Raw genomic sequence first — 15290 nt, 5'->3', positions numbered from 1 at the left:
AACTCAGTTGCACTGGGGAATATCCACTGCAAATAGGATTTGGTTCTTAATCTGTTTTGACTAAAATCAGAGTCATGCTGGTCAATGGAGACAAAGGCCAGAGTCAAATTCCAGGGCCCCGGTAGTAATGGAGGTGGGACCATCCACCTTACTGGAGGCCAGGGGCTGTGTCCAGGCCATGGTATGGCTAAGATTTATTATGCTGAGCTATTTAATGAGAGGGTTCTGCTGGTTTCTGCCCCATCAACCTATCTAGGTTCCTAACAGAAAACTAAAAGTCAGTTTCTCATAGTTCTAAGCCATAGCCTGTCTGTAAGATCCCTTTCGTGACCTCCAGGATCTATTTTTTTCAATGACCACTTCAGCTTCACATAACTGATCTGTAAACTCTAAGTTGCCATTTACATGGGCATCTGCTGAATCAGTTTCATTTTTTTGAGCCCTTTGGTTTGTGAAACGAGCAATAGTTTGGAATGTAGGAATGACAAAGAAAAGAGGGTCAGTCATGAAAGATGACTGTAGGAGAGCAGGGATAACTTCCCCCTTACAAACCCTGACTCCCCTCTTAGATGGTGGTGCTGTCCAGCTGGATAGCGGCATGGTCCAGGTTGAGGACTGTGATAAGGGCTATGATACTATTGACCACAGAGTCACCAAGGAGGTGAAGGTCAGCTGGACCTGGGAAGGTGAGGGAAGGCTTCCAGGAGGAGGGGGAGATTTCACTGAGTCTTAGAGTAGGAGTAAGGATTCAATAGCAGAAGGAAGTGAAAGCATGTTAGCATGCACAGCAGGAAAAGCAGGTACAGGTCTTGGCAGCATGACATAACTATTGAGCTCTGAGATGTGGACTCAGCTCCTGGCTTAGCCACCAACTTTGACAAGATATTTGATTTGCTGAGTCTCCTTTTCCCCATGTGTTCCATGGAGACATATATTCCTGTCCTCTTTCTCATTGGACCATAATGAAAGTTGAATGATATGAGTAAAAGTGCTATTTGGAAAAAAAAAATGAAGAGATAATATCATATGTGAACCTGTTTCTCTCTCCCGTTTACAGGCTTGCAATCCACTCCATTGTAATTCTCCCACTGATATATTTCATAATTGTACGAAAGAACCCTTTCCAGTTCGCCATGGGAATGGCCCAGGCTCTTCTGACAGCTCTCATGATCTCCTCCAGGTAAAGAGAAGAGGGTGTCTGGTGGACCACCACCTCCCTGGTGGTCCAGTGTTTAAGACTCCATGCTCCCAATGCAGGGGGCCCAGGTTCAATTTCTGGTCAGAGAACTGGATCCCACATGCTGCAACTAGCATGCTGCAGTGAAGACTGAAGAGCCTGCCTGTCAAAAAGACCCCACACAGCCAATGAATAAGCAAATATATATTTTTTAAATTTTTTTAAAGAAGAGGGGTTTCTGGAAGAAGTCTGTGAGCCAAGCCTTATCAATTCTCACCTCACCTGATGAAGCTGGGGGGTTTTGTAGCTGCCTTTGAGAAATGATCTCCCCAGTTTCTGACCTTACACACATTTCTTCACCCTACTGGATATTTCTTGCCCTCCTGGCAGGGCCTGCAACCCAGGAGGGGGTCGTGTCATAGCTGGGGACAGTGACAAGCACAGCGACTTCTGATGCCTGGTCCTACCAAAAGTGCCATCATGCTTTGAGCTCTCGATTTAGTTTCTAGAACTGAGGTATCACTTCAGGCAGGGACTGAGGACCAGCATTCCTAGGCCATCGTATCTTTTCTCTTTTTATCACACAGTTCAGCAACACTGCCTGTCACTTTCCGCTGTGCTGAAGAGAAGAACCGGGTGGACAAGAGAATCACTAGATTTGTATTACCCGTTGGTGCTACGATCAACATGGATGGGACTGCACTCTATGAAGCAGTGGCGGCCGTGTTTATTGCGCAGTTGAATGATTTGGACTTGAGCGTTGGGCAGATCATCACTATCAGGTGGGGCATGAAGTCACACTCATTTTCATCTCTGTAACTGGAGTTGCTCTCAAGTAAAACTCAAAACTGTGGAGGGAGATCATGGATGGTCCAGCTGTACTTATTTTTGTGGTCTACACAATCTCTTCCCAAGATTAAGTGCATCTGTATTACAAGTGGCAGGACTGATACATAATACTGCATCAGGTCTGGGGAGCCAGGGAGTCTCTGTGTTCTCAGGCCAGTGCACCCACAAGGTGCTAGGCACAGAGCAGGTATCAAGGAATCAAGGTTGAATAAGGGGTAGTTCCTGCTTTTAAGGGGTAGATAAGTTGGGTATACAGATATCTAAATAAGTGCGCTTCCCTAGTCGCTCAGCTGGTAAAGAATCTGCCAGCAATGTGAGAGACCTGGGTTCTATCCCTGGCTTGGGAAGATCCCCTGGAGAAGGAAACGGCTACCCACTCCAGTATTCTGGCCTGGAGAATTCCATGGACTGTATAGTCCATGGGGTCACAAAGAGTCAGACATGACTGAGAGACTTTCACTTCACTTCACTTCAAATTAGTGCTGAGTGATATGGTAAAGGCTGTAATAGAGGTTTGAATGTGGAACACAGAGGGCACCAAAGAAGGAAGGGTTGGTCCACCTGGGAAGGTGAGGAAAAGCTTCCTGGAAGAGAGGAAAGTTTAGCTGAGTCTTAGAAGAGGAGTAAGTATTTGATAGAGGAAGTGGAGAGCATTTTGGATAAAAGGAATAGGCTGAACAGGGGTCTTGATGTAACCGTGTCCTAGTTACACAATACAGATTATTTGGTGTGGCTAGCATAAAGAGTACGATGTGGAAAACACAGGGAGATAAGAAAGCAGGGATCATATCATGGAAGGGCTTGTGTGAGGAGCTCATGAAAAGGTCTTAGACAGTCTTTCATATTATAGAAAGATTTGCATTTTAGAAAAATAACCGGTAATTTAGTGGATGAACGTGAATGGGGACAGAAACTATAAGCTGGAAGACCAGTTAGGAGACTACTGCAGGTAAAGTATGAAAAGGCCTACATTAAGGTACTGACCCATGGGTGAAGAGCTAATTAATTCAAGAGGCATCTACTGGATTCAGAGTGAGGGACAGAGGAAGGCTAAGATGACCCTCAGTATTGGTGGATGGTGCTTATCAGAACAGGGACTAGTGTAAGAGAATGAAGTATGCTGCTGCTGCTGCTGCTGCTGCTGCTGCTGCTGCTGCTGCTGCTGCTGCTGCTGCTGCTGCTAAGTCGCTTCAGTCGTGTCCAACTCTGTGTGACCCCATAGACGGCACCCCACCAGCCTCCCCCATCCCTGGGATTCTCCAGGCAAGAACACTGGAGTGGGTTGTCATTTCCTTCTCCAATGCATGAAAGTAAAAAGTGAAAGTGAAGTTGCTCAGTCATGTCTGACTCTTTACTATGCCATGGACTGCATCCTACCAGGCTCCTCCGTCCATGGGATTTTCCAGGCAAGAGTACTGGAGTGGGGTGCCATCGCCTTCTCCAGAATGAAGTATAGATGGGAAGATTAAGAGCTTATACTTTTGGATACAATGAATGTGAAAATCCTTTAAGACATCCAGGTGGAAATATACAGTGAGAAATGTGGTCTCAAGTGCAGATACAGAAGTCAGAGTCATCAGTTTAATGATGCTCATCAAGCATGTGGGCCGTGAGTCAGTTATCTGTGTTTGACTCTGCTTCACCAAGATTAGCTGTGACCTTGAATTCTCTAAGCTTATGTTTTCTCACCTGTAAAACGAGGATAATAATAGTACCTATATTTTATGCAAATAGTGATTATTAAGCCAGATGATGCATATAAAGTACTTAGAATGGTACCTACATACTGAGTGCTCAACAATTGTTGGGAATGGGAGAGTTTGTAGAGAAGAAACAGAAACTAAGGCGTGAGCCCTAGACAATCCTAATATTAGAGGCAGGCAGAAAGAGGGGAACCCAAGAGGAGAATGAGAATATAAAGGTGGGAAGAGTCATGAACCATGGTGTCATAGAAACCCAGAGAAGAGAGATTTTCAAGGATGAAATGGTCAATAGAGTCAAATCCTGCAGAGAATTCTAGTCAAGTGAAGCCTGAAATTGCCTGCTCAAGTAGATGGTGAAAATGTCATTAGTGAATTTTGCCAGAGATGTTTCTCTGGAACAGCACTGTTCAATATGGTAGCCATTAGCCATACGCACAAATTGGACAGAGTAGACATGAATGTTCTATCGCTTTGGAAATAGATGCCATCATAGTGGAAAATTCTACTGGACAGTGCTGCTTTGAAGTGATGAATTGGGATTAGAGTTAATCCTAAGACTTTAGTTGAGTTTGAAAGTCATGTCCAACTCTTTGCAACCCGTGGACTGTATAGCCCACCAGACTCCTCTGTCCAGGGAATTCTTCAGGCAAGAATACTGGAGTGGGTTTCCATTCCCTTCTCCAAGGGATCTTCCTGACCCAGGGATTGGACCCAGTCTCCTGCGTTGCAGGCAGATTCTTTACCATCTGAGCCACCAGGGAAGCCCTTAGTTTAGAGTGGAAGTTTAAGGCTAACCTGGGTCCCTAGGCCTAAATGCTGTTGAATCTGAACCTTTCAGGCATTTGACATAGGCATAAATCCTAGGCATAAAATAAGTTCTTACTGTGTTCTAGTGCAGTAAATTTTTAGATCTTCCCAACCCTAAATCATATTTATTGCAGTTTGCTTGAAATTAACTGAAGACAAGTCCAAACTAGACCATTTGGCACATAAGCTAGGAAACTACACCAGTGCCTCGTGATCTGTAGAGAGTATTAGTGGCTAAGGAGGCTGGAGCCCAGGAGCATGGGTGAAGTTCTCTAGTTTGAATGGTGGAGGGTATGTTAAAAGTAAAACCCTGAATCATGCCTGAGAAAGTTCCACAACCACTGTAATTCTAGCCGTTGTTCTTTCACTTCTCCAAGTGCCTTCTACCTCCCTCACCTCAGCCCGCGGCACCGTGTCTGCACTGAAGTCGTTTCCAGGGAGCAATTGTATGAGGTGCCAGTTCTTTGCGGTTATTTGCTATTTGCGGGGGGTGAATTCCCTCCCTCTGCTTCACTCATAAGTTTCCTAGATCTTTCTAACCGCTTCCTTTGTTTTTTAACCTCACTACTAGAAGAATAAACTTTGGGCCTAGAGACTAAATAATCACATGAAAACCCTCTCTCTGCTCTGTTGTATTTTTAAATCAAACTTGCTCATAACAACTGGCCCAGAGCAAATAACAACAACTGTGAGGCCCAGAGTAATTATTGACTTTAAAAATCCTCTCTGGCTTTACCTGGGGGAGAATGAAATAAGAAGTTTTGGTTTTGTTTTTAAATATTTATTTTTGGCTGCCTTCGGTCGTAGTTGCAGCATGCAGGATCTTTCCACATAAGGGCTCTAGAACTTGGGCTCCGTAGTTGTGGCACAGGCTTAGTTGCACCGCAGCATGTGGGATCTTAGTTCCCCGACCAGGGATGGAACCCATGTCCCCTGCATTGGCAGGTGGATTCTTAGCCACTGGACCACCAGGGAAGTCTCCAGTGCTATTTTTTTTCTTTTTATTTTACAAGTCACAGTTGTGGCTTATGTGGCTTATGGCTATAAGATTTTTGGACCCGTAGTTTATCTCTTTCTATGGTTCTTTTGGACTAGACATCAAAGAAACACAGGCACCATCCACCCAAAACATGGCCTTTTGTGGTTTGTCATAATACTCACTTACCAAAGGTTACAACTGATTAGAAATGAGATAAATTTTCTTACAACAAAAGATAATTAGGGGATTTGGGACCTTGAAAGAGCTTAGAGGAAAAAAGTAGCAGTAGTAGTAACAGTAGTTAATTTTATAATAGTAATACTAGCAGAAGTAGTTGTAACAGCTGCTGAAGGAGCAAATTGGCCTCAGTTTTAAGCACCTACTATATCCAGGTGCTGTACTTGATATCTTACATGTTTTATCTCATCTAATCTTACCGGCAGCCCTGCAAAGTAGACATTCTCCCCATCTTACAGGCAAGAAACTGAGATTCAGAGAACTAACCTGCCTAAGGACACGCTGTTGGTAAACAGCAGGGCTGGATCTGTCTGCCTCTAAAACCTGTGCTCACTCTAGTTCACTACTTAGTCCCTGTCCTGTATGGAGAGCTGAGTTAGATGGCCTGACATAAATCTAGATCTCAGTGCTTAGGAAAGAACTTTCTACCAATGATTATTTTGTCTTCTTCTTTGAAAACCCTCGAAAGTCAAAATAGTATATATTCAAGCAGAACAAGTAGGTTTTTATATTTTTACCCCCATCTGAGGATATACAGTTCCAAGTTTCAGACTTAAGCCAGGCAAATGGCTGAAGTTTAATCAGCAAGGTCAAGGCTAATAGGCAAGGTTTTCTTTGACTAAACGGATTTTAAGTTTCAAGCCCCGCCTCAAGCTGAAGAGATATGGTTAGCCATTATGTGTTGAGGCTTTCAAGAGGGATCAATGGGTAGGGGCACAAATCACTTCTGACATAGAAAACCCACCAGTGCATTCAGTTTAAATGTTTTCAAGCAGCACTGACATGAACTTAGCGTTTCCAAAGACTATTTAAGTCAAAACAGATCTAAAGGATTATGCAAAAGCCCAAAACTTTCAGAGGCATTTGGACTGCTCCAGAAATCTCTAATTGCAAATTGGTGGTCACGGCCACTGAAGGAAACCACACTTGTCAAAGAACTCTGGTCTGTGTTTGACCAGGCCCTCAGATACCGTCTGTGACACATCATCAGGCAGATGAATGAGCAGTAAATCAGGTTGGTGAGAATTCTGAGGCTTTTCGAGCCCACAGAATATGGATTTGTGGATAGAATCAGGGATTTTTCTAATTTAAATTGACAGTGTTTCCATCTTCAGCTTCCAACTCAGTGGCATCCTTGGCCCAAGGATGAGAACGTGTGTCTAGAAAATATAGTGGGTCCCCTCAAAGCTCATTCAAATCCAGGGACTTTTCAGGGCAGGGCAAACTCTGGTTTTCTTCAAAATGACCAGATTTAAATCATCCGGCAAGATGTTGCTGATGAAAAACTGCTTATTCCAAAGAGAAATATCCCTAGTGCCACATTTTATCCACCTGAGAAGGACCTTTTTAAATACAAAGTATTTAAAATCCTCTTCTGGATTCCAGATCTCTCCTCCTTTTGCACAAAGGGCACCCACTGGCAGAAAGGAGTGGTCAGGAATAAGCACTTGTACCTTGGACAGGAGTCATAGCTATTTCTCAACTCAGTGCTCTAAAGGGCAGTTCCCAGAGAGGTCAAGAGTCTTGTGATGTAAAGGAAGTACCTGAAACCTGCTTGGCTAGTGCCTCATTCCTTTGCCTTCACCCTGAATATCCTTGCCCACGCACCCCTAACCCAATCCCTCTACCATCCTTCAAAGCAGTACAAATTCCTGCCACATATTAGATCCTCAATAAATGATTGCTTGGCTGAGTAGACAGTTGAAGGGGGGAAGCAAACAGGTGGAGATGTACCTGGCCCTTGTTTAGGATGGAAGGATGCATAGATGGGTGGATAAAGCCCTCCATTAAAACCTTCGGTTGGTAAACTCTTGCCTTCCTCTTTAATCTCTCTCTAGCTCATTCATTGTGTGCCACTCATGCAGTTCCTCTCCACTTCCTCGAATTAGAATGATGAGCCACACCTCCCCCTGGAAAAAGCTCACACTCCCCTCTGTCTCCCACAACTCTCTAATGAGGCAGAGCTGGTGCTCAGCAGAGAACAGATTCTGACTGGCCAATTTGGGACGCAGCAGTAACAGACTCCGGGCCTAACCACTGTGGACCAGGGGCCTGGAGGGGAGAAATGAGCGTCTAACTCCTTTTGTGCCGGTGTGTTTTGTCTGCAGTGTCACTGCCACCGCCGCCAGCATCGGAGCTGCCGGTGTGCCCCAGGCCGGCCTGGTGACCATGGTGATTGTGCTGAGTGCTGTGGGCCTGCCCGCGGAGGATGTCACCCTCATCATCGCTGTTGACTGGCTCCTGTGAGTTGGAATAAATGTGCTCCCTCTGCCGCATGGGAAGGCACGCTTCCCAGCCATGCAGAATCTACAGTCTGTCATTATCCTCTCCTCAGATTGCCTAATGAGCCATCTGTTGCTGCTTTAATTTCCCTCTGACCAGGCCATCTGATAATGTGCTTAAAAATTAACTCCTCATAACTTCAAGCAGTGATTTTATAAAGGCAGTGATGTTCATTAGCGTATTATGCCTGATAATGCTCAAGGTTAGGATCTGGGTGTGGGATGAGATAAACAACATAAAATAATAAGGTGAAGACACTGGGCAAGGCCTCGGCCATTCCAAACCCCATAGGCCACCCTAGCCTATCCCAGCCCTGGGTCAGCACCACAGGTTCAGAACCACCTAGTTCAGCATCAGCCCACCTTCCCAAGATCGTCAGCACCATCAGGACACAAGCAAGGGCTTTGGAATAAGGTTAATTGGGACCTGAATCCTGCTTCAGTGGCTGTTTGACCTTGAGCAAATTCCTTAACCTCTCTGGGGGCCAGCTGCATTATCTGTGAGATGGGGATGATTCTGTCAAGTTCATGGGGTTGGTGTAAGGACTAAGTGAGCTATTGTGAGAAGTGTGTCCAGAACAGTGTCTGGCTGGCAGTATGTGCTCAGTTAACAGCAAGTTTAATTGTTATGATTAGAATGAGTTGGACCATTTAAGCCTAAGCCAACAGTTCATTCCCTCTCTTTCACACACACACCTCCCTAAGAAACACAGCAGAAGATCTGGGTAAAAACATGTCTTTTGTGACCCCTAAGGTTAAAGTTAGAATGAGCCTGGTTCCCGGCTTTAACCTTGATACCCACTCTGTACAGTGGTCTTTCAGTATCTGGGTCTGGCTCTGTCCCTTGGCCATCAGGGGAAGAGTCTGCTCCATATGGAGCCTTCACTCAGACCCAGCCAAGCTTACTGGGCAGTACAGTGCCATGTAGTTTGCAAATAGCAGCTAAAAATTGTAGAAAGAGAAGCAGAAACATTCCATGTGGCTTTGAAGGTACAGTCACATCCCCAAAGGCAGAAGGTTCTGCACTTGGGAGGCTGCTTTGGGGCCCCTTCAACAGCTTGCTGGTTCTTTAAGGCCCAACTGAAATAGCCCCTTTCTTGCCAACATAGCCTACTATTGAGACAAGTGGCCTTTTGTCTAGTAGTGATGGTGGATTTGCACTCTCTCCTCTCCCTAGTTCTTCCTGGAACACTGGTGACCTTCACTTCCAAGACACCCAGAGAAGTCAAAGGTGCAACTTGATCTATGGAACAAAAAGACACTAGCTGGTCCACAACAGGGTCTAGTTCAGTCCATGTTCTAAATAGTAGGAGGGCACCCAGAATGGACATGTGGGAGCACTGTTGGCCTTTTCTGTCCTGCCGGTGTAGCTTTCACAGGAACATTCATGTAGACAGTTCCTAGCAACAGTGCTCCAGCATCCAAGATACCTTCTCCACCTCCTCCTCGTCCTCCCCGCCAGGCCTTCTGGGAGTTAACACTAGCTGAGGTGCCACAAGGGGCAAGCTATTCACAGGCTGGCCTGGGTTTTCTGACCCTGTGCTCAGCGGCATCCTTGCTGCCTTCCTCATGGAGTGACCTTGTGTGGGAAAGAAAGGAGCACACTGGGGACACACACATACACACTCCTGCTTGGCGCACACACACACACCACCCCACAAAACATCCAGGTTCTCTCACCTTAGCCACGAGAAAGCTCAGAAAGGCACACAAGACAGAGACTAGGGTGAAGGACTAATGAATCCCGACCCTCCTCACAAATATCTGTGGAGATTGTGTTCACATTTCTTTGGGAGGAGAGGAGGGAATTTAGGAGATTGAAGCTGGATTCAGGGGCGTTGTGACTGACGAGGACCCGGGGCAGCCTGTGTGCTCATTCTGTGCCTTTAGAGACAGCCCCTGATTCAGGCCTGTGAAGTTAGGGGCCTTTGGTTAGCCAGCCCTGAGAAGCACCCTCTGTGGTTTGCTGAATTTATAACTGAATTCCTCAGGTCCTTTCCTGTCTCCAACTCGAAGGAAAGTGAAACCCGGGCTTCATGTCTGACTCACCTTCTGTCCTCCCCAGGGACCGGTTCAGGACCATGGTGAACGTCCTTGGAGATGCCTTTGGGACTGGCATCGTGGAGAAGCTCTCCAAGAAGGAGTTGGAGCAGATGGATGTTTCATCGGAGGTCAACATTGTGAACCCCTTCACCTTGGAATCCACAACACTTGACAACGAGGACTCAGACACCAAGAAGTCCTACGTCAACGGAGGCTTTGCCGTCGACAAGTCCGATACCATCTCATTCACCCAGACCTCACAGTTCTAGGGCCTCTGGCTTCAGAAGACTGGGGGTGGTGAAGGACCTCTCCAGGAGAGTCATCTCTTAGCAAATTCAGACATTAAATAAGGAAAACACTAACAGCCAACTGTACATCTGATTTGATACACAGACCTCCAGATTATTTTCTATATTTGGATTCACAGCCTTTGCTCACCAGGTTCTGGGATTTGGGGGTAAGATGAGAGGAAACTGATTAAAAGGAAAGCTGTATTATCTGGAATTTTTAAACTCTATGAGAGACAGAATTGGGAAGTACATAGAATAGACATAACTGTTTTAATTAGGTAATAGATGTGAAAGAGAAATTGTTTTCTCATGCACAGACCAGTGTTTTGGGTTTTTTAAATATACATATATATATATATAGTCATCGTCTACACATTTTTACTCAGGCTTTCTATTGCCATGGATTTCCTTTGACCTCTCACATTTGTATAGACTATAATGAAGCTAAACAACAGCCCCCCCAAAGTTAATGTGCCAAATTGTCCATTTTGAACCCATCTCCAGCCAATTTCAAAGGAAGTACTTTGAAAGAAAACAGACCAGCACAGTTCTGCAATAACAGTTTTAAGATGGGTGTGAGATTTGGGGAGAAGAGAGATTTCTTTTTCTCAATGTACTGTATGGGGACGCTGGTAACTACTGACCCAGTGTTCAGTAGACAGCTAGATATATATTTATTATTTTCATATAATTTTCCAGACAAAGGTCAGAATTGAACTCTCAATGTGAAATAAAGCACTCTCCTTGTACTTGAATAATAACTATGATTGCAATCCAGATCTGTTTTGGGGCTTAATCAGAACTCCTCTCTCATAAGCACTACTAGAATGAGAAATCATGCTAGTTGTTTGTCTCATGTCTGTGTATCAGCCCCAAAGCAGAGACATATTCTGGTAGCACAGCCACTAATTTAGAGCTTCCAGATGCTACTGCTGGGAGGCAATCCGTATCAGCTCTACATAAGACTATACACAAAGGTGTCACTCATATAAGGCTGGGTGGGTTTTTATCCAGCTGGATGTGTTTAATATAATCTATTATCAACTATAATTCATCCAGGGTCAATTATACCCACTTAAAATGACAGTACTTTGCCTTTTTCTACCCATCAGACCCAAATAACAGTGGCAAAGCTACCAGCTAAGTTGTATTTTAATATAGGTTTGATGGATCAAGTAAGCCACACTGGCCAGAAAAGCACTGTCCCTACCCTGGATTCTTGCAAAGTAAATCCCGTGACATGAGACATTGGTGTCAGTGGTTCAGGGAATTCTTGCATTGAATAAAACCTGTCTCCTCTTCCAGGGAAGATGGTTTTAACTAACTAGTAGTCTAGTAATCTCAGCCCTTGCTCATTAAAATCCATTGCCAGTCATTCTTCTGCTCATTTGTGAAGACAGTGTATTAAAGTCTGTGCTTAGCTCTCATCTTGTAAATAATGCTCAACATAAACTTGTAGTTACACCAAGATCCAAAATAGTCCTGTTTCTGCAGTACTGCATAGCCAAGTTAAGCCTAGCTAAGAAACCAGAAACTGTGCCAAAGATCATGGAATAGTTTTTCTTTTTTTTTTTAAAAAAAAAAGCTCTGTATTGACCACCTGCACCTGAAATCTTTAAGAGAATGATACCAAATGATCATGTAAACATAAAATGGACCCGTGATTAAATGTGAATTTTAAACTGCTAATACTGGTGTTATTTATAGGAAGTAAATGTAAACTCAGCTGAATCAGTAACTTATCTTGGGCTGAATGGTTCAACCCCCTTGGCAGGCTGCTCCAGCTTGAGGTACTAGAGCTGACAGAGCTGTTCGTGAACTGCAGGTCATTCTTATTTTGGAGTGAGTTTGTAACCAGCCTCTTAACACACCGTGCGGTTAACTCATAAAAGAGAACAATGTTCCATTTCTGTCTAAATAAACATTGCCGTCACTCTTTCCTGCCTTTTTCTTCCTTTAGCTGTTCTTTTTATCTCATTCCCTCTGATGAGTGTGGAAAGGGAAAGACCTGGTCAGTTGATTCAGACTGTACCCAGATTATTGTTTTCAAAACTGTGTTTGTACCCAAGAATGAAAAAGCACAACTGGAGGAACAGTAAGCTGATTTCTCATGTTAATCAGTGGGGATTATAAAGCTGACATAACAGCACCATTAGGAACAGTTTGCCCAAATTTATGACTGAGATGAAAGGGAAGGTAGAATTTGGTTCAAAATTACTATAATGGGAGACAGTCTTATCTCAATATGATAGTTAAGAACCAATCCTGCCCTGTGAAATGTGGCTACAAAGAACACAAGGCTGTATTCAAAGAGCTCTTTAAAGGTACGTCATAGTCCTGCTAGAACCTGAGTCGTGGCAGCGTTCTGCTATTGGACTCACTGGTCTGTGACAGAAAACAAAGGAATGGACAGCTCCCTCGGCCCCGCTGAGAGGAAAATATCTCATGAAAGTGCTTAGCGCTACCTGGCCAAACTAATTCAGAAGTTTTCTCTTTTGGCAACGTGAGATAAAATACCCAACCATACAACTCCTTAGTGAGACTGTTTGGTATCCAGAGTTCATGCATCTCAGTAGGGCCCCTGTTATGATTCTGATCTTGCCCAAAGTATATTTTTTTCAGAGAGACAGTGTTACCAGCTCTAGCAAATGACTTTCTTTTTCAACATATCTTTGTAAGCCCACCGGGTACAATGCTCTTTATTAAACACACCCCATTCCAAGAAAAGCCTGAGAAAATCGTGTGTGGCTTATAATCAGAAGTGGGCCAGCAACAGTGCTGGCTTTGCAGGTGTTAAAGAATTTTAACAGAACAGAAAGAGGAAATGGTCATGCAGAGCCTTGGCAGACTGCTAGAAGCTTCTATGCAACTGGATTGGCATTCTGTATTCTCAAACTGCCCAGCAAGAGACCACGGAACCCAGTGAGCAGGCAGCTGTGCTCTCTTATATCATCTCTGTGACTCTTGCCAAACTTCCTCTTCTGTGAAATGGGGATAACAAATCTTGCCTCATGAGATTATTTTAACTATGAAATGAGAAAATATATGTGATACATTTAGCAGAGACCCTGTCGCATAATATGCTTAATAAATGCTAATGCCTCTTCCCCATGTTGTTGTTGTTTAATCGCTAAGTTGTGCCCAACTCTTTGCAACACCATGGAGCCCACCAGGCGGCTCTGTCCATGGGATTTCCCAGGCAAGAATACTGGAGTGGGTTGCCATTTCCTTCTCCAGGAGATCTTCCCGACTCAGGGATTGAACCCAAGTCTCCTGCACTGGCAAGTGAATTCTTTACCACTGAGCCACCAGGGAAGTCCATCTTCCCCTTTACACACACAAAAAAAACCCTATGCCCTCACCTCTCATTTACATGGGTAATCTGTAGAGATGCAACTGTAATTGCTATTCAGGGTTTTAGGACCCTTATCAGTGACATGCCTAAGGATTGTTATTCTCACCACCTGATGTTAGCTGGGTTATTAAAGCAAACAGAACATCCAACCTAATGAGACTTAGTAAACAACTCCCAAACCCCATTTTGAAAATGCGACATTTTCCTTTAAATAGTATAAGACTTAGAATACCTTCTCCTGTAAGGTATCATATAGGGGCTAAGTAAAAATAAGTGTTCACAATCTTTTTTCTATGGCCTGAAACACTGAGGGGCTTGAGATACTCAGGATGCATGTGTGAGGCAGAAATGCACATTCATGTAGCACCCTTCACGTGTCCTGAAACTGGAGTATGACATGAAATTCCTTTTGCCATCTCAGCTCATAAATATGTGACTGTCCCCATCTGCTGGACATTCACTTTGTTCTGGGTCCCACAGGGGGCTTTTTAATACACATATGCTAGTAAAGGGCTTTCCTGGTGGCTCAGCAGTAGAGAATCCACCTGCCAATGCTGGAGATGCAGGTTCAATCCCTGGGTCAGGAAGATCCCCTGGAGAAGGAAATGGCAACACACTCCAACATTCTTGCCTGGATAATCCCATGGACCGAGGAGCCTGGTGGGATACAGTCCATGGGGTCAAACACAACTTAGTGACCAAACAATGACTACAATGCTAGTAAATGTGCCTCCCTCACCTGCAATCTTAGATTTTTAAGTGAAAGCCATATAATAAAAACAACCTGAAGCAGGTCTTGTAAAATTAGCCTTGGGAACAATGTATTGACTTCAGTGACTGCCTCTAAGTGTATGAAATTATTAACCATGGATGGAGATGACTAGGGACATTTCTTAATGGCCTAGGCTAAATAATGCCACCAAGCTCCTAAGCAAGTAATAAGCTCTAAGCACACAATCAATGTCCCATTTGTTTGTCACTAGGAAAAACCAGTGTCATCTGATTCAGAGGCTCTCTCTCCAGGATTACAGAGATGCTTGTGGTTTCATCTACAAATCTCCATTTCATCTGCCAATTTTAAGATATCACAAAATTCAGAACAGTTATTAGTGAACTTCCACAGCCAAGATGAAATCAATATCACATCTGTTATTCTGGTTGGAGAAAAGGAGAAAGGAAAGAAATGGCCTCATCTAGAGGCGTTCCACTGATTCCTAGAAGGCCTTACCAGCCTGGAGATAATAAGCTGTGGTCTCAGGAGAACAGAACAAGGATATGAACAAGGATACTACCTGGAGAGGAGTTTGCCCAACAAAAGTACTGTTTATTAACAGATGGGGGCAAAGAAAACCTGAAACTAAAATGTGGATTTAACCAAAGTCCTGAGCATGAGTGCGTGAATCCCAACCCCAACCCCACTCCACCCACCACCTCAATTTTCCTGCTGCCATTCCTCCATGACTCATGCCAACAGGAAAGCTATCAGTAGGGATTCAAGGATATCACAGTTTCTTTCCTCATTTTAGGGCATCTGAGGGAATGCAAAGCAGGGCTGCATCATCTGGGTA

At 44.2% G+C, this 15290-nt stretch overlaps 1 protein-coding gene across 1 annotated transcript in view; it reads left to right on the top strand.

The window, feature by feature from the left end:
• SLC1A1 (solute carrier family 1 member 1) overlaps positions 1-10346 on the top strand; it is a 72875-nt gene extending 62529 nt beyond the window's left edge. The window contains exons 9-12 of the mRNA XM_052644950.1: positions 1058-1180; positions 1765-1959; positions 7861-7995; positions 10100-10346. Of these exons, the coding sequence (XP_052500910.1) occupies positions 1058-1180; positions 1765-1959; positions 7861-7995; positions 10100-10346 (700 nt within the window). The remainder of the gene's footprint in view (positions 1-1057; positions 1181-1764; positions 1960-7860; positions 7996-10099) is intronic.
• The last annotated feature ends 4944 nt before the right edge of the window (positions 10347-15290 follow it).

The sequence above is a fragment of the Budorcas taxicolor genome, chromosome 8 (assembly GCF_023091745.1).
Source record: "Budorcas taxicolor isolate Tak-1 chromosome 8, Takin1.1, whole genome shotgun sequence".
NCBI classification, from domain to species: Eukaryota; Metazoa; Chordata; class Mammalia; order Artiodactyla; family Bovidae; genus Budorcas; species Budorcas taxicolor.
The sequence above is the reverse complement of the archived record's forward strand: the minus strand, read 5'-3'. Positions and strand labels throughout refer to the sequence as shown.